Here is a 25617-nt window from a genome sequence, read left to right on the forward strand (position 1 = left end):
CTGGAGTACCTGGTCGCCGAAGCCGTGGAGCGGAATTCGCACGCGCATGTGCGACACAACGCTACCAGGGCGAACAGCATTGCACGATGGCAAAGGAAGTGGAATAGCTCAGCCAAAGGGCGGTGGACGCACAAGCTCATCCCGGAGCTCGAACCATGGGTTAACCGCAAACACGGCGAGGTTAACTTCTATCTTACGCAGATCCTCTCGGGCCATGGATGCATTCGGAGCTATTTGAAGCGTTTTGGTCACAAGGAATCTGACGAGTGCCCCTGGTGCGAGCGAGGGCATGTGGAAGACGCCAACCACATCCTTTTCGTATGTGGAGGAGAGGCGTCGTCTAGAAGAGGCACTGGGCCGCTCCATCACAGCGGACAACATAGTCAACGCCATGTTGGAATCGGAGGAAGCTTGGGAACTAACAAGCACCTTCGCGGCCACAGTGACGATGGAGCTGCGTAGGGTCGAGCGAATAAGAAGACGAGCAGGCTAAGGTAGCGCATAGTGCTTGCGAAGCAATGCTTTACGGCCGTCCCGCAAGCATCGCGCGCTATCCGAGCTAACACTCTTGCAACTGGTAGTATAATAAACTTGTAAATAAACGAATATATAAAAAAAAAAAAACACACACACACACATATGCAGGCGATTGCGTTTGGGCAGCGCTGTAATGTTGGCAATATTATGGGAACTTATTTGTTAAATAATTCAATTTCTAGACGTAAGATCTTACTTTCAGAACGTAATCATAATGTTTAATGTATATACCGAAGCACAAGTCTCTAGTATTTGAAATACGCATTTTACAAATAGGATGGTGATGGGGTGGATATAAGGGTGGGGGGGGGGTAAATTTTAACAAAAATCGAAATTGTATAAAATACATCTTAATATACATTTCAAATATGGAGACTCTATATTTATAATATACTAGCTGGCCCGGCAAACGTTGCATTGCCCTATCCATTATTTCGAGGTAAAAAGCTATGTTGTTCAGGTTGGGATACACTCTGATTAATTTATTAATCGGATTTTCATTCAAGCACGTTGTGGTAAACGACATTCTTTGTTTTTTGGTCAGGTGCAAGAACAAATGGTTTGCATGCCACGTACAATTGACCATGAGAAAAACACGCATTTTCTACCTAGCCAACCTTCAGTTGTAAATTGTGCGGTGGTAAACCAGGCACATCCAAGGAGCTCAAAAATTCAGTTGGATAATTAGTGGCTTCTTCTTCGTTTGTTACACAGTCGATAGATTTGAATGAATACAGAGTACCAACGATTTTATTTTGAATTATAAAATCTTTATCTTTATTTTTAGCCGCCAAAAATGCTCGGTCACTTAACCATTTAGTATTTTTGTGGAGAGCAATGATATTCGGAAATACTTTGTTGATAAGCTCATCTTTTAATGAGACGAAATTGCAAAAATTTGGAGGAAATGAAATCAAGCCACTCGATTCGTCAACAGGAATACGGCCATTACCGATATTCAGCAATTGCTTCGAGAAATCATCAGCAGATAGATCGTTCAACAATTCAACTCTCATATCTACAGACAGTTGAAGTTTGGTTACATTTCATTACATTTGATGCTTTGAGGCAAGCGTTTATTTCGTCGGCAGCAGTAGATCTTGGAATTACTGGTAGTGTTTGTCGGAAATCGCCAGATAATAAAATCCTTGAACCATTTCTTATTGCCGTTTCACGGGTTGCACGAATTAAGGCCCTTCTCTGCTGGATACTAACGCGGCGCCTTTCTCAGGCGATTTCTCGTTCTTCGTCAGAAAATTAACTCGCGTTATTCCGTTGCCTAATTGCATCATGGGTCCGCCAGGGAAGATTAGATCTTCTAGGACGCGGCATTTTTATTAATAGTAATACTGAATATGCCCTCGCACAAAACCACATAACATCAATCGAGAAATATAAATATAAAGTATTTAAACAAATTTTTGTTTGAGACAAATAAATACCTAAACTTTCGAGATATTTAGCACGCGTATTATTTTTATACCCTGAACCCATTTAAAATGGGAAATCCGTCCGTCTGTCCGTATGTTTGACGCGTCGATTTCAGAAGATATAAGAGCTAGAGACCTCAACTTTTTTTTAAAATGTCCGTATATATCACGCCCATATCGAGTTTATCAATAAAAAACGATAACTCATTCCGATACTTTTTTATCGATAAAAAACCTTATCGAAAATCACTTAAAAAATTATATCTCCTAGATCTTTCAAGCTAGAATCTCCAAATTTAAAATATTATATTTTTAAGTATATTAAGATGTATTTTATACAATTTCGGTTTTTGTTAAAATTTACCCCCCACCCCTAAATCCACCCCCTCACCCACATCTTTGTAAAAGTCGTATATCAAAAACTAGAGACTTGTGCTTCGGTATACACATACATTTAAACATCATGATTACGTTCTGAAAGTTTCATTACGATCGTACGTCTAGAAATTAAATTATTCAACAAATAAGTTCTCATAATATTGCCAACACTGCAGCGCAACCCAAGCGCAATAGGTTATAAATTTATATCTCCTACATTTTTAGAGCTATAGTCTCCAAATTTTAAAAATATATTCCAATGCATTTTATACAATTTCGGTTTTTGTTATATTTTGGATACCGGCTCCAAATTCACCAGAATCCCCGGTGAAGGTCAGATGCTAGTATAGCTAATTGTGAATGATTTGACATGTTTTTTTTTTTAAAATGCCAAATATTCAATAGAATATGTAGATCATATGCTGGAAGTTTCATTAAATTCCATTATATCAATCGACGTTAATAAATTAACAAAATGTTTGGCCAATTAACAAACGCACGTGCTGCAGCAACAGCAGTTTTCCTATACGTGTGCACATATACATTCAAACATCTTCTAGCACATTCCTAGAATTACATCAGCAGTTAGTTTCGTTTATTTCTGCTGGATGGCGTTGCATCAGTGAATCTGTGGCTACGCCACATTTAAAACACTATTTGTATTTAAATGTATTCAAAATAAGTATATATTTTATTGTCGCTTTGGCGTGGCTTTTTATAGAGAAGGGAAAACTCTCGATTATTACTATCGATAAAGACTATCGTTAAACTATAACATAGGCTAAAGATGTATTTTATACAATTTAATACAATTTAATACATTTAAACATTATGATTACATTCTGAAAGTTTCATTACGATCGTACGTCTAGAAATTAAATTATTCAACAAATAAGTTTTCATTATATTTCCAACACTGCAGCGCAACCCAAGCGCAATCGCCTGTATATGTGAGTATGTGTATATGCGTGTGTTTCTTTGTATGCGTGTGTGTGTGTGTGTGTGTGTGTGTGTGTGTGTGTGTGTGTGTTTGCTAATTATTATTGGAATATCAGTTGCTTGTGGGGTTCAGGGGATCTCGTCTCGACTAGAGCTTTCTTTCTTGTTTTTTTTTTAAATTCGTTTATTAACAACTTTACTCATATAATACAATATGTGTTTTGGCGGCTAAGGATAGCGCACGTTGCTTGCGGGACGGCGGTAAAGCAATGCTTCGCAATGACTTCGATCGATTCTGCGAAGCTCCATCATAATTGTGGCCGCGATATTGGAATATTGTGATATTCCATAGGAGAGGCCCCAGCACTGGGCCTTGGGATACTCCATCTGACACTGTATGAGTTTGGCGACCCTCACTCGTGTTGTATACCAATGTTCTTCCTCTGAAATAGCTTTTTATTATCTCTTTTAGATATTTAGGGATATTATATTGTGATAGCGCATCCAGTATCATATCCAACTAGCTGTGTTGAAGGCATTCTTTAAATCCAGAGGCGCGATGATGCAGTATTGCTTCGTTCCGTGTCTCCATCTGGTGCCTTGGCTGGCGGAAGTTGCCAAGCCAACAACTTTTTCTAGCGCATCAGTTGTTGACGGGGCCTTCCGGAAACCAAATTGATTAGGTTATAGGCATCCGGTGTTAGCAAAAGAAGTCTCCAGTCTAGAGCAAATCAGTTTCTCAAGCCCCTTTCCCATGGTGTCTAGAAGACAGATTGGTCTATACGGCGATGAGTCTTCCGGTAGTTTGCCGACCTTCTTCAACTCTTTTCTAGATGCGTGATAAGCCAATTGTTTCTTAAAAAACGTAGACCTACCCCGAGCCTGTTGGTAGCTTCTTCTCGCCTGGATGCATTTGCTTCGAATGTCACCTATTTGTACAACTGCTTGCGTCGTAACATGCCCCTATTGCAGGCACTCTGAATTCGGGCTACCATTTGGAATGCTATGGCCTCAGCTTTATCAATTGTGCCCAGAGACTAAGTAGCCTCTGAAAAGGCCATGGGATCAAAGTGACCAGCCGATATAATTTTCTCCACAAGGTTGACGCCCTGGTAGGTGGCTCACCCATTGTGAAAAGAAGTACCATATGACCGCTGTCCGTATAGCTATCGCAATGGCTCCATGTTGCTTCCCGAAAGAGGAAAGAAGTGACAAAAGTAAGAAAGCCCGACTGGCTTAAAATCTCCTGCTATAATGGCCTTCCGACCCCTAGCATCCTCGGTAAGCTCGTCAAACACTGTTGTGAATTCACTGAGCTGCATGCTGGGAGCCAGATAGCAGCTGTAGAGCCATAAGCTACCATATCGGCCACGTAAGAACCCATTGAATGACTGAATATCCGAAAGTACATTCGTCGACTAACCACATACTCACAACACAGCTTTACCATTTGCGTCTGTTTCCCATGTTCTATGGCAGGCGGACCTGCACTGATGATGCCTACTGAGAAAGGCTACGCCTATACTTTTTTCTTTTATGGTCTGCTTTAATCTGAAGAAACCTTAACATTTCATTTTACGTGCATCTTCACGGTATGATGGGCACTTATAGCTACCTGCTGAGTGGGCCGTCTGCTTTTCACCTTTCCGGACGCAGAGGCTACATTTCGGTGGCTTGGTGCATGCTTTTACTGTGACCCATCTCTCCACACCTGAAACCGGCGCACTTTAAGTCACAGTCGTTGACGCAGTTGGCTGCCATATGACCTTAATCAAGGTACTTTAAACAGCGCTTAGGCTGATCCACGGCTGGAATACGGCATACTACCCATCCTTCTGATTTTGAACAGCTCGAGCAGAGCTTTAGCTTTCCCAATTAGAAGAGCAACAGTAGCTCTTTGCTGTCCACCAAAAGCTGGCTGAAGCGATTTGATAGCCTCAAGATCTCCTCTTTGCTTGCTAACTCATCTAGATCTCAATTTGAGCCGATTCTGTTAGTGTTTTAACTACCGCTCGGTCGCCCAGCTTCGTGCAGAGCCGCAGTGCTATTCTCCGGCTTTCTACTCAATTGCAACAAAAGGTCCCTCTTAGCTGTCTTCGTATTGCCTTAAACGTGTCCGCTCAGATGCTTTAAATTTAGGTCGCTCTTGATTACACGTAGTATGTCCGCATAGCTACAACTACCTACGCCTGAAATCGCAACCGCGTCAGTTCTGGGTCGTTTTTGCAGAGGCTTTTGACGACCGTCCAGATTGATTGGATTTATTAGCTGCAGCCCGTAGAGCCATTAGTTGTATTGGGTTCGCTGCGCTTTTATTGGGCCTCGGCTTTTTTGAGGGAGTTTTTCTCTGCTTAGTGGCAACTTCCCTCGACCGCTTGGGCGTATTGCTATCTGTTGTGGCACTAATGCTCGCTGCTTTACCTTTCTCGCCTACTTTTTTGAGTGGCGTGGTCTGTAGCTCACAGTTTTTAACCGGTCGGTTACAGAACGCTTCGGCCGTCATCTAGACACTAACCAGCCTAGCCAGCTCCTCTCTCATTAAGGCATTTATATGCCACTGACCCCCAAATAAGGCAGAAAACTCTCTAGGGAAACTCCTATTTGGGCTAACGCTTCTTTTAGTGATTGGGGACTGATTGGAGGACAACGGCTACGGCAACGCCCTCTGTTGTTGCTGTGCAACGAGGAACGACGGGCTTGCAGCTCGTCCTCCATATTGGCATCCATTTTGCTCCGACTACCACGATGTGAGGCCAGTAGAGGGCAATGACTACTTATATAATTTAAGCGTATACATACAGGCCAGAATGGCTTAGCTACGACGGGCGCACTTTTACTAACTGCTACTTCACTCCAGCAGTTAGGTTATTGTCTTTGCTAAGCCTTAGCAACTCACCAAAGTTAGTGATTGTCCATTGCAATTAGCTGTTAGAGTGAGTGCACCCGATTTTTTTTTGCCCAAGTGTGATGCCTAAAATGACAAATATTTTCGTGCCTAAAAAGAAACGAAAAGAGGAGAGCCCTGTCGCTAAAACAATGACGCCATTGCCCCCTCTCTTGCAGCACTTTACCGCCGCGAACTCTTTGTTATTTTAATGGGTCGCCCACAGCATACACGTTGACTTCAGATTTTCCACTCTTACAGGGAAAAGCACAGAACAAGCTAGAGTCTGCAATGGATCGCGATGACATCGACCGCACTCCACGAAAACTGAAGTTTTGCAGGTAAGCTACTGTTTCAAATATCTATATATATCTACGCCTACCAGGGGCGTGGCAATCGAAAAATGTCCTGTAATTTTCACATTTTCTAGCGTCAGAATTCAAATTTTGAAATTAGGTTACCGTTCGCTTGTTCTATGAGCTGGCCAAATGAAGTGTCTACGCCCAGTAGGGGCGAATCGAGAAAAACTGAACTTTCTACAGTATTAGAGCTGAACTTAGCAGTCGGTAACGCCCAATTGCATCGTTTTTACTTGTGTATTCCCCTGAACAGGCATGAGGAATCATCGCCAACCCCATGAAGTACATATGTCGGGGCGCTACGTATTTCGTAACAGTTTTCCATTATAGTTGCGCCTAATAACGAGTTCCCGGTGTCGCTCCTTCTTGTTAAATTCTCTACAAGTTGAAATTCTCTTCTCTTGTTAAAACCTCTAGTTCTGGGCGCATATTCTTGTTCATCGAACGCATAGTGACCCTGTGCGAAAGACATTACTAGCCGTCTCACTCTCACTCTGCGATACCCGGGACCACGTTCAGCAACAGCTCTAGTTGTCTCTCTCCTAGTGACAATACATTCTTTAATTGCACTACAATACTAAATAAATCGAGTAGCACCAGTTGCCAGTCTTTCTCAACACTGATAGGACGCGGCCATACTGACCTTTACACGTCCCTGTATAATTAATAATACTTATACTGTCGATTATCATTATTAAATACCTTTCACCATCTAACACTTCTACCACTAAAAATGGCCCCCTAAATTTAAATCTAGCTTCGTTTGATTTCTTTTTTCGTTCTTAAGCAAGACGTAATCACCAACTTTGTGTCTAACGACAGTTACCTTGCTCTTGCCGAACCTTCCGAACCTTCACATTCCGTTTCGCACGGTAGAATTAGTCCTAGGGGTCGCGCCTCTTTCCAAAAATGTAGAGCTAGAGAAACATTTGCCCTGGTCGGCTATAATGCGATTCGGGACACCAAACAGACTAATGGAAGATTTCATAGCTTTTATCAATTTGAAGGTATGGTACAAATAAACAAAATTTTTGAAGGCATCAATCAGATAACATACTCTTTGAGGTCGCTCAGTTTCCCCGTAATGATGTGAACGGTATGCCAAGGTATACTAACTTTTGGGGTGAAATGAAGCTCAGCTTGAACTTTTCCAGAAGATGATTTGGTAGACCTGCAAGTTAGGCAATTGTCCACGAACTTTCGAAAGTATTTATTCATTTTATCGAACCAATAATACTTGATTAATAACAGACCATTTGAACGCCCGTGGAACAACTGCGAAGCAACGTGTTCTACCAGCCTTTTGGATTTTGCGATACAAAAGTCCTTTTCGCACGTCGTAGGTCTTAGTTAAGTTTTCTGGTAGTTTATTGGATTTCAACTTTGCAACTATATCAGCTATCAGTTCGACTGCCGTTTCTTCCCTTCTGTGTGAAGAGTATACCTAACTCTTCAATCCGTTTGCCAACCTTGTACAACAAATTTGCGTTTTCGTTATTATATGTGAGACGGGTATGAAAGCGTTGGTGGTGCTAATGAAAAAGATTTCGCGACGACCGTGCACACGCACACCACAGTCCCTTCCTACATGTATGAGCATTAGTTTGCCTGTGTGCGTGCGAAGGCCTTGCTGCCTGTAGCAATTTTAGGCCCTAGCATTTGAATTTGGTCGATCTTGAGGAGTGCTCGAATACATACATACATATGTATATGCATTTGAGTGCATGTCCGCATGGGCTGTGAAGCTAACAATTATGGGAGATCACTTGTTCAAGCATTTGTATGCCTGTGGGCCTTCACATTTGCGTGTGTGTATGTGCATGTGTATGCATGAGACATGAACTTTGGCGTGTGCCTACCTCAACTTGACCGATTCTAGTTCGAATTAAAGAGGCGCGCTTGTATGTAGGTAGCTGACTAACTAAAGTGACAAGTGCACTTGCCAATAATTTGTATAAGTTATTTTACTTTCATGATTTTTATGACACCTTGACCTGTATACATATGTATGAAAATATGCTAACTTTAATAAATGTAAAGTTAATCTGTATATGTACATATGTATGTATGTACATTTGTATGTACATTTGTACATATATACATATGTACATATATGCACAGGTGCAAGGGAGCTTAATCAGGTAATTTTTTTTTAAAATTCATTCCACGATCATTGAAATGAAATCAGGTGCTTAAATATAAGCGCGAGTTACCTGCCAGTTACTATACTACACACATGCTTACTTATGTATGTGAATGAGTTACTCGCCGGTCACAGTGCCACAAAGTATATGTATGTACATATGTATATATTTAAGATTCGGGCTACGATAATATACATACATATGTATGTATGTACATATGTACAAAAGATAGCACGACGAAATCAGTGCGCTGCAGAAACTCAATCGAAATTGTCCCGTTCTATGCGCTTTGTGTTTTTTGTCCTACTCTCTCTCACACACTCTTCTCTCTCTTTCTCTCTATGGGCTCTCAAATCATCAAGCTCAACATCGGAAAACAATTGAAATTTTTTCGCGACGATCCCCTTTTTGAGTGAAGAGTACACCAAAATTTTAAAAGCGTTTGCCACGCCCATGCAAGCAAATTGTAAGGGTTTCGTTGATAATTTCTGGGAAGGGTATGCAAGTTTTGATGCACACAAAGAATATGATTTCGCGACGAGCATGCACACACACATTTACAATATGTTCGTAAATCGTCCGTTGTAGTCCCGCTTTATACATATGTGAGCACATGCATACATACATTTTTTTTTTTATGTGTATGCTTGTATGAGATGGCAAGCTAATTGTCTCTGGATTTAGTAGTTTATAAATTTTGTATGATTTGAATCGTAGGGTGACTATCAAATGGGCCATTATGACTTAATTAGAAATTTTTGACAATAATGACTAAAGCTTGAGTATAATATGACATGTGTATTTCACATATTGCAAAGAATTTAATAAAGTTAATTATTTACGGATATAAACACATTTATAAACATGATTAGCAATAATAATATATAAATGTACTTATGTATATATGTATGTTCATACATAGTACATCTGTGTAAAGTGGTTATGACAGTTCGTAAGACCGACCAAATGCAATTGCTGGGCTTTAAAATTGCTGCAAGCAGCAAGAGTAACGCACGCAGGTCACAAATGCTTATACATGTATGCATTCATACCCTTCCCATAAATATATATCGAAACGCTAACATTTTGTTTGCATGAATGTCGCAAACGATTTTAAGAAAAGAAAAGAGCTGGGACCGTCGCGAAGAAATTTCAATTTTTGTGCGCTGCTGAGCTTCATGATTTGAGAGCCCACAGAGAGAGAGAGTTAGAGGGAGAGTAAGACAAAAACAAAAAGCGCATACATGACCATTTCGTTTGCGTGCTTAGAGCGCACTGATTTCGTCGTGCTATCTTTCATTACCCGAATACGAAGTTGGCCGGGTCCTGCTAGACAGATTTTGCGGCGTGGAAAAACGTTGCTCTACATGTCTAGTCTATGTGTTGTCTGGTCAGTGGTTACAGTTGATTTATTCTTGTTCATGAACCCATAGCGACCCTGTGTGAAAAACATTACTAGCCGTCTCGCTCTCACTCAGCGATACACGGGACCACATTCAGCAACAGCTATAGTTGTCTCTCTCCAAGTGACAATACATCCATTAATTGCACCACAATACTAAATAAATCGAGTAGCACCAGTTGCCAGTCTTTCTCTACACTGATACGACATATACATATATCTATGATCTCAGCTCTAGAAGCTCCAGCATCTTCGATCGTGCTTAAGTGGTGCTGCGTTGGATACAATCAGCTCATTGGAAATAAATAAGGCTAACTATATCAACGTCGATGTGATAATAAACGTTTTACTTTACAGGCACACATCAGAGCGATATTCGGGCTTGAGAAGGCACATGCATCTGTGCAGCAGTGTTGCCGTTTTTCTCCGAGAAAAAATAACTGAATCAGGACAAAAAATAAGCAAAAATAAGCTAAATCCCAGAAACGATTAGCTGAAAAATAAGCTAATATTTTATAATTGGTTTTTTTTTTTTTTTTTTTTTTTTTTTTATATTGTAATATGTAGATATACGTGCAGACATTATAACAAAAAGTATCATATTCATGAATAACATAACATTTGTACATTCGTTTTACAATGGAATGTTTATAATGATAACAAGTCTGCCATTATATCGTCGACAGACTCTTCGGGCTCACTTTTTAAATGTTAGTTAGCTTCAATTGATTTGAGGCAGATTTGATTTTTATAATCAAAGCAACAATTTTAAACTTGAAAAATACTAATTTCTGTTATAATGAAAGTGTCACTTTTTCGGCCTTTACCTTATTGTTAATATTGAATTTAGCGTATTAATATTCAGCCTGTTTCTTATTTTATTTTTTTTATTAAATTTCCTTGGTAGCGAATGTATTTCTAGCGCAAGAGAAGCCAGTTTAAAAAATTGGTTGTTGCAAATGAGTCTGAGTCTCTGTAATTCCTTACTTCAACCCAAAATTTGATGGAATCAAATGGAATCCCATGGCACTAACGACAATTCATTATATTGACGTTCAAGCTCGTCAATGTTAGGCCAGTTTATGTTAGATAGAGATTGAATTATTGCAGAACTAGTAATGTGAGATTTTAATAGGTGCCAGATAGTTAGTTTGTCAATTAATCGGTCATTGAGAAACTTTCTTGTGATAACTAAAATCAGATATTAAATAGATTCTTAAATAAGCCAGATTTTCCGCTACCCGCAATTCCCCAATTTTTTCCGCAATCGCACTTGAAAATAAGCCAGATCTGGCCGAAAATTGGCCAAAACGGCAATACTGTCTGCCACGCCACCATCTGCCTTGTACATACATTTCAACAAAACCTTTATACCCGGATTTCCCATTTTCAATGGGTTCAGGGCAAAAAAATCATTAATTTGACGAAATGCGACTCCAAATGCAAACTTAAGAAATTTCTGTCGAGACAAGTAAACAATTTTCTTGAGAAAATCATCGTAGATAAATAAGGTAGTACAGTTTTTTAAATTATCATAATATAGCCAACCCTGGTCTAATTTACTTTACTTTTAGAAGTATGTACATACATATGTATGTATGTATGTATGTATATTTGGCAGCTTTCACGTTTCTATTGGGATTTCGTAGAGATAACACTATTTTAACACATACTATGTACACACATGTAGTACACACACTTTTGTATATGTATGTTTATTATTTGTGTTATATTATGCATATGTATATACATGTATGTACATATATACATATACAGATACATGTACTACATATGTATGAATGTACGTATGCATCTGTGTATTTATTCATAGAAATATATACATACATATGTACATATATGCATAAGCAGTGCCTATTAAGCACGTGATTACTAATATCTGACTTTGCAAAAGGTTATATTGCGAAGAGTTATTAAAATTATTAGTTTTTACTAAGCGGTACGATGTTGAAGTTTTCGGCAAATTTAAACTTCCTTTTTACTGAAACTGCATCAACTATATCAGAAAGAATTAAGTTGGCATACCAGTATGGCTTTCGAGCAGTAGAAATACCATATCCTGTTGGAGAACTTCTTGATGTAGCACAAGTAATCAAAGAAACTGGGATATCAATTAGCCTAATAAATATATCACTTGGTAAGTCCAAATACAAGCACACTAAGTACATGCATACATACATATGTATGTACATGTGTGTATACATACATACATATGTACTTAAATTCACCTGTGTACTTTAAGTCAATGTTCTTATTGCTGGCGTGTATGTACATACGTATGTACATATGTACATACAGTGACAAACTAAATTATTAGCACAGCAAGGTTTTTAAACTTTATAGAAATTTTTCAAGTATGTTGAAACGTTTTTTTGATGAAACAAAAATGAACTAAGTAGAATAAAGTATTTAGTAAGTTATACAAAAACAATTAAGAACGTATCAGTCGGGCGCTACCGACTGCGAAATACTGCAGATTCTTTAGCGTTTGCTTACATTACAAAAGCGCGCTTTTTAGCATTCTAAGAATTGCGATTGATTTCTGGATTTTCTAGCTGTTATTGTAGTTTTGTCAGATGACGCTCTGTTATTAGCTTATTGTATTTTAGCTACCAGTTTGTAAAGCAAAGCGATAGCGTGGGTGATAGAGGCATCGCCAGTTATATTATTTTTAAATTTTATAAAAATGTTTCCTTCCGTGTTATCAATGCCTATTAAGCCTATTTGTATATACATGTACATACATAGATAGCTCAAGCATATAAATGTCGCAATTTGATACTACAAATGCCGATTGCCACGCTCCTAGTGGCCGTAGACACCTAATTTTTGACCAGTTCTTAGAAAGAGCTAACGGTAACGAAAATGCAAAATTTGAATGCTTACGCTCAAAAAATGTGAAAATTACAGGGTATTTTTCGATATGCCACGCCACATTATTTTTTTGGCATCGATAGAGGAGGTTACCAGTAACTCAACTATCCAAATTTAAAGCTTCTAGCTCTTAAACTGTAGGAGATATAAAGTTTTGCGGTAGCCACGCCCCCTTTGGGCGGACATATATCCACCATAGCTTTTTGGACTTGGGTGGTCAACTCGCGTATATATACCAAATTACAAGTCATCAATAGTGCATAAAATATAGCCAAATTTGAAAAATTACTATATCTTCAGGTCCGATTTGCCACGCCCACAGTAGGCGTAGATATATCCACCATAGCTTTTTGGACTTAGGGGGTCAACGCGGATCTACATACCAAACTTCAACTTTCTAGCTCTTCAACTAACATGATTTCTGGTATATCGGAAAATGCATTTTCCGATTCGCCACGCCCCTAGTGGGCGGATCGGGAAAATTTTAACACTTTATAAATCAGAGCTATACACGAGTATGTGTTCAAAATTTAAAGTCTCTAGCTTCAATAGCGGCGAAATGAACTGCGTTCATACGGACATACGGACAGACGGACAGACGGACGGACAGCAAGACGGACATTGCACAAAACCAATATACTAATTCACTTCGTGAATGAGTATAAAAAATATTGCAAAAAACTTCATCGTACATTTAAAAAAAAAATTAAATAACAAAAACAAAACCTAAATTTTGCTGAACAAAATTATTAGCACACCTAAAAAAAATAACTTAAGAAATATAGAAATTTTTTGGAAAAAATGGTCTACAACTAAAATTAATATTTGGTATGTAACCCTTTAGCTTTAATAACCGCTGATAAGCGGTTTGGCATTGAATTAATTAATTTTGTAGTGACATCTTCACTAATTTTATGCCATTTTTACTATGTGGGCAGAATGCTTGGGGTCGTTGTCGTGCTGAAATGTGAACGAGCTTGCTAATTGTAGCTTTTCTGCACTTTTTTTTAAGGTTTTCTTTTAAAATATTTAGTTAAATCTGCTTATCCATTATTCCTTCTACAAACACCAACTAGCCCACACCTGCAGCAGACATACAACCCCAAACCATCACCCCACCACCACCATGCTTAACTGTTCGAGTAACATTGTTTTTATGCTGTATTTGGCTTTCTACAAACCGTTTGGCTCCCGTCTGACCGAAATATGTCGAACTTGCTCTCATCAGAGAACAACACACCAATACTTTGTGGCACTGTGACCGGCGAATAACTCATACATATGTGTATGTGTATAGTATTTTTACTGGCGGGTAACTCGCGCTTATATTTAAGCACCTGGATTTAATTTTAATGATCGTGGGTTCGCTATCAGAAGGAATTAAAAAAAAAAGTTTTTTACCTTATTAAGCTCAGTATACAAAATGGGATGCGATTTTCGATCCCTAGTACCTGTTCATATATTTACATACATATACAGGTGCACGCCAATAAAAAGGAAACTTCTAAAAAGAATTGGCATATGCACTTGTCACTTTAGTTAATCAGCTACTTATATAAATACGTACATACATATAAGCGCGCCTCTTCAATTCGAACCCAAAATCATTCAGACAATTTTTAGTTGAGGTAGGCAGCCAAAGTTCACGTCCCATGCATACACACAGGCACGCATACACACACTCACATGTAAAAGCACATAGGCATACAATGATGCCGAGGATGCTAGGGGTCAGAAGGCCATTATAGCAGGAGATTTTAACTCATGGGCGTTAGAATGGGGTAGCCACACAACAAATGTCAGAGGCCGTATCCTACTGAAGATTTTCGACACTAGATGTTGCACTGCTCAACACTGGCCATGAGTTCACCTTCAGTCGGGCTGGATACGGATCTGTAATTTACATTACTTTTGTCACTTCATCCCTTGTTCGGGAAGCAACATGGAGCCACTGCGATAGCTATACGGGCAGCGATCATACGGCACTTCTGTTCACAATAGGTGAGCCACCTGCCAGGTCGTCAACCTTGTGGAGGAAATCGTATCGGCTGGATACTTTTGATCCCGCGGCTTTTTCAGAGACCATTCAGTCTCTGGGCACAATTGGTAATGCTGAGGCCAGAACATGCCAAATGGTGGCCCAAATACAGAGTGCCTGCAATAGCAGCATGCTACGCCGCAAGAAGTTCACGTGACAACAAGAGCCTACGTATTGGTGGAATGCACAAATAGGTGACATTCGTTGCAAATGCATCAAGGCGAGAAGAAGCTGCCAACGGGCTCGCGATAGGTCTACAATTAGCTTACCAGGCAGCTAGAAGACAGTTGAAGAAGGCCATTCGAGCAAGCAAAAGAGAATGCTTTCTAGAGTTGTGCGACTCAGCCGAATATGAACCTTGGGGCAGGACATATAAGACAGTAGTTAAAAGACTATACGCAGGTAAACAGCTGCAGCCGACGGGTCGTCTGGAGCTTAAATCGATTGTGGAAACGCTCTTTCCAGAAAGATTAAGCTCCATTCATGCCCCGGAGTCCGAGTCTGCTCAACGAGCACTGAAATTGTTTTAGTTACAGACGAAGAAATCTTCGTAGCTCTCAGAGGTCTTAGAACCAACACAGCTTCAGGGCCGGACGGGGTCCCAAATCGTGCGCTAAAGCTAGCCCTCGCCCTGCACCCTAGTATGTTCGCCGAATTTTTCAATGAATGCTTACTTCAAGAGATGTTCCCTACAAAATGGAAGACCCAGAACCAGGTATTGCTACCCAAGGCTGGTAAGCCACCAGACGAACCATCTTCATACAGACCGATGTGCCTCTTAGACACCATAGGAAAGGTGTTTGAGAAATTGATCTGCTGGAGACTGGAGACTGATATTGCTAGCGCCGGAGGCCTATCACCAAATCAATTTGGATTCCGGAAGGCCCGGTCAACAACGGATGCTCTAGAAAAAGTTGTTGGCCTGGCAACTTCCGCCATCCAAGGATCCAGATGGAGGAAGAACACTGGTATACAATACGAGTGAGGGTCCCCAAACTCATACAGTGTCAGATGGAGTATCCCAAGGCCCAGTGCTGGGGCCTCTCCTATGGAATATCATGTACGACGGCGTACTGCGCTGGAACTTCCAGCAGGCTTTGCTGACGATCACTTAGAATATGTGCATAAAAAGGCAGCTGTTTCTTGCAGAGCTCTATCAAGAATTATGCTTAACACGTGGGGACCTAAACAGCAACGACGTCTTCTTCTAATGAGCGTCATTAGGTCTGTCATCCTCTATGCTGCGCCAATATGGTCAAGAGCGATAGTAACGCCGAGCTACAGCCGGGACATTTGCGCGATTTACAGACTGAGCGCAATCAGAGTCAGCTGCGCTTTCAGGACTATGGTGCCACTGGAGTACCTGGTCGCCGAAGCCGTGGAGCGGAATTCGCGTATGTGCGACACAACGCTACCAGGGCGAACAGCATTGCACGATGGCAAAGGAAGTGGAATAGCTCAGCCAGAGGGTGGTGGACGCACAAGCTCATCCCAGAGCTCGAACCATGGGTTAACCGCAAACACGGCGAGGTTAACTTCTATCTTACGCAGATCCTCTCGGGCCATGGATACTTTCGGAGCTATTTGAAGCGTTTTGGTCACGAGAAAACTGACGAGTGCCCCTGGTGCGGGCGAGGGCACGTGGAAGACGCCAACCACATCCTTTTCGTATGTGGACGTTTCCTGGAGGAGAGGCGTCGTCTAGAAGAGGCACTGGGCCGCTCCATCAGAGCGGACAACATAGTCAACGCCATGTTGGAATCGGAGGAAGCTTGGGAACCTTCGCGGCCACAGTAATGGTGGAGCTGTGCAGGGTCGAGCGAATAAGAAGACGAGCTGTACCAGGCTAAGTTAGCGCATAGTGCTTGCGAATCAATGCTTTACGGCCGTCCCGCAAGCATCGCGCGCTATCCGAGCTAACTCTTTCAACTTGTAGTATAATAAGCTTTTAAATAAACGAATATAAACAAATAAGAAGACTCTAGTCGAGACTGCTCGACTAGGAGATACCCTGAACCCTCCAAGCTGATATTCTTATCATTCAGTACTTCTTTTATGCACGCACACATACATACATATGCATCCACCCTCATGCATCCACCCTCGCGCCCGCGCTCTGCTAACTGCGCAGTAAGCAGCTACTGCGCTTGGGCAGCGCTGCAGTTTGGGCAATAGTATGATAATTTCAGGACGTAATTTTACGGTCAAAATGTGTGTACATTCCAAAGCACAAGTCTCTAGTACTTGAAATACGTTTTTTATAAATTTGGGGCGAAGGGGGCGTGGTATTCAAAATCTGTTGATTACAAAATGTTTGTATTCATCATATGTATATACACAGTAAATAGTACTCCGATGAGGCTCAAACAACCAAATCAATTTTTCGATTATTCTCGATAAAAAGTTATCGGATGAGTTATCGAAAAAATAATGCAAACTCGTACTGCGTATGGTATACACGAGTGTGCACACAAAATTTCAGCTCTCTAGCTCTTATATCTTCTGAGATCTCGGCGTTAATACGGACGGACGGACAGACGGACGGACGGACAGACGGACAGGGCTATATCGACTCAGCTCGTCGTGCTGATCAAGAATATATATACTTTATGGGGTCTGCGATGATTCCTTCTGCCTGTTACATACTTTTACACAAAAACATTATACCCTGATTTCCCATTTTCAATGGGTTCAGGGTATAAAAAAAAAAAAAACGTAGGCATACAAATACTTCTACAAGTGATATCCCATAATTGTTCGATTCAGATCCCATTCGTACACACAATCAAATGTGTATACATATATACATACATATGTATATATGTATGTGAGCACTTCATAAGATCAACCAAATGCAAATGCTGGGGACTTAAAATTGCTACAGGCAGCAAGAGATTCGCATACAGGCATACCAATGCTCATAGTACATGTAGCAAGGGAGAGTGTGTGTGTGCATGCTCATCGCGGAAACATTTTCATTTTGAGCATCAACGCTTTCATACCCTTTTTAGAAATTATCATGAAAAAACTAACATTTTGTATGAATGTGGCAAACGCTTTACAAATTTCGGTATACCCTTCACTCAAAAGGAAAGAGCTGGGATTTCAATTTTTGTTCGCGGCTGAGAGTGATGATTTCAGAGACCATAGAGAGCGAGAGAGAGGGACTGAGAGAAAGAGAGTAGGACAAATGGCATATAGCTGTGCTTCATACGGAATCAAGACCATTTCGATTGAGCGCTCACAGCGCACTGTTTTTGTCGTGCAGCATTTTCACTACTTGAACCTCCAGAGACCGAGCCAAGCAAATACGAAGTATAGTGGTACGTCAACTTAGCTCAGTGTCGAGCTGTAAAAAAAATTGTTCTACATGTCTAGTCTATGTGTTCTCTGGTCAGTGCAAATACTCTTACTGGCCATCAGTTGTGACAAAAGCTGTAAACTCGATCGAATCTTCATGCATAGGGATTTGGTAATACCCGCTTGCCATATCTTAACATGTGAAATATTTCCATGAAGTCTTGCTATCTGATCTGCCATGAGGGGCAAAGGGTATCTATCCTAATCTGTATTATCATTTAATTCGCGGTAATCGACGCACAGTCGATGGGAGCCATCTTTTTTGTTTACTAACATCATAGGACTTGCAAATGGTGAGCAACTTGGTCTGATAACTTTGCATTCCAGTAACTCTCTAATTTTGTCTCGTACCAACTCTCTTTCATTTGGACTAAGTTTTTACTGTCTTCTTTGCACAGTTTTTCTATGGTCTATTAATCTAATTTTCATGTCTCCTGTATTAGTTCTCGAAGAAGGAATCCCTTTAATAAAAGATTTTCAATATTTTTCCAATATGGAGGTTAGCGTATCGTTATCTCCGTCAACGAGATCGGTATTCAATTCAAAAAATATATCATAATTTGAGCAACGGCTTACAATTTTCGATCTGATAACTTCAAATTTTCTGGGAGACATAATGATATGAAACCCATTAGACAATATTTCTCGACCAATCACATCATTTTTCAAGTTTTCATCCCCCAAAATATGGAATAGTATCTCAATGCAATCATTTTTAATTCCTACATTACTAAGTATTTGCAATGTACTACAAATACTACCATTGCCAATACACTTTAACATAAGTACATTATTAATTCGTTTACCAACTAACTTAGAACTTATCTTTTCTTTGACCAATGAACATTCCGCCCCAGAGTCGAACGTTGTTATGAAAGTTTCTCCATGATGAAACATTTCTCCTTTGGGCTCGACGACTTCGCAAAGATGCACTCGTTTCTCTTGATGCGCACCCTTGTCCTTTTCCGTTTTAGGCTTACTGCAGTAGGTTGAAATGTGGCCAGCCTCACCACACTTGTAGCAAATCACTTTTGATAGTTGATGATGACCAGATGCGCTCTTGCCATTACGCTCTGCAACACGGGGAGGAAAATTGGGCTGCAATCTAGCTCTACACTCAGCGATCTTGTGCCCCATTCTTCCACAGTGATAACACCTTATTATTGACAGTTTCTGCCGCTTCATATCCAATGGAGCCGAGTCTTCTTGTGGAGCTTTCTTGCGTTTATTGAATGTAAAAGCTTTTAGTTCGGATTACAGCTCATTCCTACTTCGCAAGCTCGATGTGAAAGTCAATCGCTGCTACGTGGGCCAAGTGAGCAAGCGTCACAGAAATAGCAATCTGTTCTACATCCATATCAGGCCATTTAGCAATGAGTGATGTCATCATGCGACTAGAGTAATTCGAGAGGCATTCTTCCACCTTTTTTCTTGAGCAAAGCCAACTTTAGCAAGAGTTCGGTATGCTCTGTAAACAAAATAGTCGCAATCTGATAGTCGCAAACAATTTAAAATTTTTCTCCGATGCTCTTTGTGCGTATATATGTAGAAGAAGAGAGCATCGAAAATGAGTCGAGCAAAATGAAGTAGTTTATGCATGCAAAAACTCGAGGAACTTGTTACCTTTATGATTTGGCAACTTTTTCATTCCGTTTTAGGTATAATTTATTCTCGCTCTTGAAGGTAGTAAGTCTTGACATTCATTCGAGTTCACTTTTCTACGTTGAATAGTTGTGTTGTTTGTTCTGTGTATGTGTTCTATAGCATGTTTTCAAAATTTAAATATCATTTTATATAATTTCCATTTCTGTTAAAATTTGGATATTGGAATTATTGAAATGTCAGTTTCTCGATTGGTTCAGGGGACCTCGCAGTCAAATAGTCCCGACTAGATATTTTTTACTCTTTATTATAAATTTTATAATGTTCATGATTTTTCATAAAAAGGGTGGCTACGGTGATTGTAATTGCCAAATAGACACATGTACATACGCATATACATAAGTACATGAATTAATGTTTAACATATTCATATCCATTTATTCCTTATATATATTTCAGACAAAACAAACGATGACCTAAAATATGGCTCTACAAGCGTTCCTGGAGAAGAAGAATTGTTTCACAAACAGCTAAATGAAACAATAGAGTTTGCTAAAATGGTTAATTGCAAGAAGTAAGCAAAAATAATTGATATTACATTTATAAGCATATACATACATATGTATAGATGTCGGAGATGATATTATTATTCGAATAAAATATCTTATCGATATTTCGGTTCATGCATAGTATTTGGTGATATCACTAACCAGAGAACACTTAGACATAAGGAACAAAGTTTTCTACAGCTGAAAACTGTTAAGTTGGCGGACCACTATACTTCGTATTTGTTTGGCTCAGTCGCTGGACGTTAAGGCAGTGAAAATACTGCAAGAAAAAAACAGTGCGTGTGAGCGCCCATTCGAAACGGTCCCAATTCTGTATGAAGCACAGCTATGTGCCATTCGTCCTACTATTCTCTCTTAGTCCCTCTCTCTCGCTCTCTATGGTCTCTGAAATCATCAATCTGAGCAGCGCTCATTTTCAACTAAAAAAAATGATCGTGAAGCACTATAATTTTATTGAATGCTTTGCAATATATGAAATATACATGTCATATTATACTATATTATTGAGAAAAATTTCTGATTAAGTCATACAGTTATCCTTGCATAGGCTGTTGGTTTTAATGCATATAAACATTTTCATACCCTTCTCACCTATAAATAGCAAAACGCTAAAATTTTGTTTGTATGCGTGTGGCGAACGCTTTTAAGATTTAGGTATACTTTTCATTCAAAAGGAAAGAGCTGGGATCGTCGCGAACAAAAATTTAAATTTGGTGCGCTGCTGAGTGATGATTTCAGAGACCATAGAGAGCGAGAGAGAGGGACTGAGAGAGCGAGAGATTAGGGCAAATGGCACAGAGCAGTGCTTCATACGGTATCGGGACTATTTCGACTTAGCGCTCACACCGCACTATTTTTGTCGTGCATTATTTTAACTGTCCGAACCGAGCCGAACAAATACGAAGAATAGTGGTCCGCCAATTTAACAGTTTCCAGCTGTAGAAATGTTTGTTCTACATGTACAGTCTATGTGTTTTCTGGTTAGTGGTAATATTAATTGAGTGAAATGTTAGTTAACACTAATATCGAGTGTGGTCCTGACGAGGTTGTCAGTGGGTTGCGATGGATTTAATCGAACGTGCTAGTGAAAAATCGGAGAGTTGCTGCAATTAGCAAATCATGAAAAACTGTATAAGAGCTAAACTTAGCTACTAAATTGCTGCGGGGATGCGAATGAGTGTTCCGCAGTCGGTAAACCTTTGTGATTTTGTCGATTCATCAAACATTGCAAGCGTATTATTTCATTCCGTCGGAAATTCCCATTGCACAACTTGCTGCGTTAAGGTATCGCAGATGGAAATAAAATTTTAAAATTGATCGATAAAATCGATACAACTGTAGAATTTATGCCGCTGATATGGTGGTGCTGGTGCTGGTTGTAGAAATGGTTTGTTTGACATTTTCCATAATACCCGTTTCTTTTTTGTGAAGGTTGCTGCTGTCACTGTCTCCTTCTTTTTATACCCTGAACCCATTGAAAATGGAAAATCAGGGTATAATGGTTTTGTTAAAATGTATGCAACAGGCAGAAGGAGGCGTGGCAGACCCCACAAAGTATATATATTCTTGATCAGGGCGACGAGCTGAGTGGATTTGGCCCTGTCCGTCTGTCTGTCCGTCCGTCCGCCCGTCCATCCGTCCGTATGCTTGAACGTGTCGATTTCAGAATATATAAAAGCTAGAGACTTCAATTTTTTTTTTTTTAAATGTCCGTATATATCACGCGCATATGGAGTTTATCACTAAAAAACGATAACTCTTTCCGATACTTTTTTATCCATAAAAAACCTTATCAAAGATCACTTATAAAATTATATCTCCTACATCTTTCAAGCTAGAGTCTCCAAATTGAAAATGTATATTAAGATGCATTTTATACAATTTCGGTTTTTGTTAAAATTTACCCCCCACCCCTAAATCCACCCCCTCACCCTCATCTTTGTAAAATGCGTATATCAAATACTAGAGACTTGTGCTTCGGTATACACATACATTTAAACATTATGATTACATTCTGAAAGTTTCATTACGATCGTACGTCTAGAAATTAAATTATTCAACAAATAAGTTTTCATTATATTGCCAACACTGCAGCACAACCCAAGCGCAATTGGCTGTATATGTATGTGTATGTATGTATGTATGTATGTGAGTGTGTGTGTGCGCGTGTGTTTGTTTGTATGTGTATGTGTGTGCGTGTATTTGTTTGTATGCGTGTGTGTGTGTGCGTGTGCGTGTGCTAACTATTATTGAAATATCAGTTGCTTGTAGGGTTCAGGGGATCTCGTAGTCGAGCAGTCTCGACTAGAGCTTTCTTTCTTGTTACTTATATTTTATATTCTGGGGAGATAAAAATGCTAGTAATGTTCTCACAGAGTTACAAACACCTTTATACCTTTATACTCATTCACGAATGTGTAATGAACGAGCCATAAGTAATGTGACTGTAAAATCTAGACGCTAGCGCACCAAAATGTGAAAAGTACAAAGTATTTTTCGATTTTTTTCATTCATAGAGAAGTAACTCAACTATTAAAATTTGAAGATTTTAGCTCTTCAAATGTACGAAATACAAACTTTTACGAAGTGTCAGCCTTAGGCGTACGTAGTGATTATGATTCAATTTTTAATAGCACCGAAAAGAGATAAGAGCTAGATACTCGAGTTTATCACTAAAAATCGACAGCTGCTCCAGATATTTTATTATCAATTAAAAACCATATCAAAAGTTAGTTATAAAATTATATTTCCTACTTCTTTAGAGCTAGAGCTCCCAAATTTCAAATGTAGACTTATGTGTATTTTATATAATTTCGGTTTTTGTTGTAATTTACCCCCCATCCCCTTAATCAACCCCTTCAGCATCACCTTTGTAAAAGGCGTATTTAGGAGATTCAGGGTCGAGCAGTCTCGACTAGAGTCTTTTTACTTGTTTTATTTATTTTATTTTATTTTATTTTTTCAGAATTCATTTGATGGCAGGAGTGATAAATAAAAAATTGGAATGCGAACATTATGCGACCTATGTGTCTAATTTAAAAGAAGCCGCCTATATATTAATGGTCAATAATATGATTGGTGTAATTGAACCGATAAGCAAATATGCCATTCCAGCGTATTATCTGGACTCTTTCGTCAAGGGTACTGCGCTTATTTATTATATCCTGAGCCCGTTGGAAATGGGAAATCAGTCAATCAATTTGTTAAAAATATGTAACAGGCAGAAGGTGGTGAGGGTGACCCCTCAAAGTATATATATTCTTGATGAAGACGTCAAGTTGAGTCGATTTGACCCTGTCTGTCTGTCTATCCATCCGTCCGTCCGTATGTATGAACGCGTCGATCTCAGAGTTTATGACAAAAAGCCGTATCGACTGCTCGTTATTTAATTGTACCTTTAGAGCTAGAGCTTACAAATTTCAAATGTAGACTTATGTGTATTTTATATAATTTCGGTTTTGGTTGTAATTTACCCCCCACCCCTATATTCACCCCCTAACCCTCACCTTTGTAAAAGGCGTATTTTAAGTATTAGAGACCTGTGCTTTAGAATGTGCATAAATTTGAACATTATGATTAAGTTCTGAAAGTTTCATTAAGATCGTATGTGAAGAAATTACATTATTCAACAAGTAGTTTTGTATATATATATATATAATATTGCCCGCACTGCAGCGCAGCCGAAGCGCATCTCTTTTTACTGTGCAATTAGCAGAGCGCGTTCTAATACGTGCGTGTTTATTTGTGTGTGCCTAAAAGCTGCGCAGAGTGATTAGAATATCAAATGGAGGGTTCAGGGTATCTCCTAGCCGAGCAGTCTCGACTAGAGTCTGAGTTTATTTATGAGTTTATTTATTAAAACCCATTCCGGGGCTCAGGGATCTTGTCGGGTAACTTGACTAAAAATTTTTTATTTATTTTTTGTGTATTATTACATTTTTATTTGCAGCTTCAACCGTTTTGAAAGAACTCAAATATAATAATATAAAGCTTATGATAGATCTCTACCATCTGCAGCATATATGTGGAAACTTTACTAAGACCCTAGAAGAATATAGGGATGTAATTGGTCATTTTCAAATTGCCCAGGTACCCAATCGAGATGAACCAGGCTCATCTGGTGAGCTAGATTATGACTATATTTTTAAAACAATACGGCTCTTTGGATATGATGATTGGATTGGTTGTGAATACAAACCAAAAACATCAACTGTCGCGGGCTTAAACTGGATCCCCAAATATAATTTAAAGTTTTAATATAAATATATAAACGAACCTTCCAATTTCTCTCTCCCCTTTCAAATTCTGTTGTTGGAATTCATAGATTAACGATATTCAGACAGCATTATTTCAAGGTGATGAGGTTCCTATGGAAACATCTATAAATAAAATATTCATTCTAAATGATTAAATCATTTTAAATATTTATTAATTTTGAGGGTATAAACACATAATAATTTAACAGATTTCTTAATAAATTGCCTTTTGGAAGGACGAGAGCAGAAGCTTCGATTCATAGTCTCTTGCTCCTCGAACTCATCTGCCAGGTGCATCAATTCCACCAGATTATGGAATTGATATGGGCGGCCGTAGGCACGCAGTTCAGGCAGACTGCTTCATCTCATGGTCTGCTCCATAGCGCAGCGGCCGCATGAGAGTCTGCATCTCAACCATGTAGACATTGAAGCTCTCATTTACAATTTGCCTCCGGCTTTTGACGTCGTCCTCCAGTGTCTTCAGATAGCCTCTGGGCAAGAAAAACTGCTGGAAGCTGCGCACAAACGTCGCCCACGCCGTCCAGTGTCATTTGTTGGCCACGTACCACTTCAAGGCCATGCATTTCAGCAGCTCTGACATCATTGTCTGTATCATTTCTAGATCAAGGCCATATGTGTCAGTTGACCACTCCCTCTGCTCCAAAGACTCCAAAGGCTTGTAGTGCCATCCAAGCGAAAGGTCCACTTTCGCACTTGTTTGGGTAGTCTTGGGCTGTGCTGCCAAGTCCTCGTGGCCGTATTTCAGGTTGCGGGGTGGATATGGCTCTCATCTCACCCCGTCGCGTGTCTTGCAGTCGCGCTGCTGC

The 25617-nt window shown here is 39.6% G+C and overlaps 1 protein-coding gene and 1 long non-coding RNA gene across 2 annotated transcripts in view; both read left to right on the plus strand.

The window, feature by feature from the left end:
* The window catches only part of LOC149091574 (uncharacterized), a 178946-nt gene that overhangs the window by 110048 nt on the left and 43281 nt on the right, over nucleotides 1-25617 (plus strand). The gene's annotated exons all lie outside the window — the stretch shown is intronic.
* Nucleotides 11932-24946, plus strand: Gip (hydroxypyruvate isomerase-like protein Gip). Its single transcript, XM_089259482.1, has 4 exons — nucleotides 11932-12228; nucleotides 20425-20539; nucleotides 23500-23675; nucleotides 24484-24946. The coding sequence occupies exons 1-4, from the start codon at nucleotides 12036-12038 to the stop codon at nucleotides 24789-24791; spliced, it is 792 nt and encodes a 263-aa protein (XP_089115608.1). The 5' UTR covers nucleotides 11932-12035; the 3' UTR covers nucleotides 24792-24946.

Source organism: Drosophila navojoa, chromosome 4 (genome assembly GCF_054131105.1).
Source record: "Drosophila navojoa isolate 15081-1374.11 chromosome 4, UAZ_NAV_1.0, whole genome shotgun sequence".
NCBI lineage: Eukaryota > Metazoa > Arthropoda > Insecta > Diptera > Drosophilidae > Drosophila > Drosophila navojoa.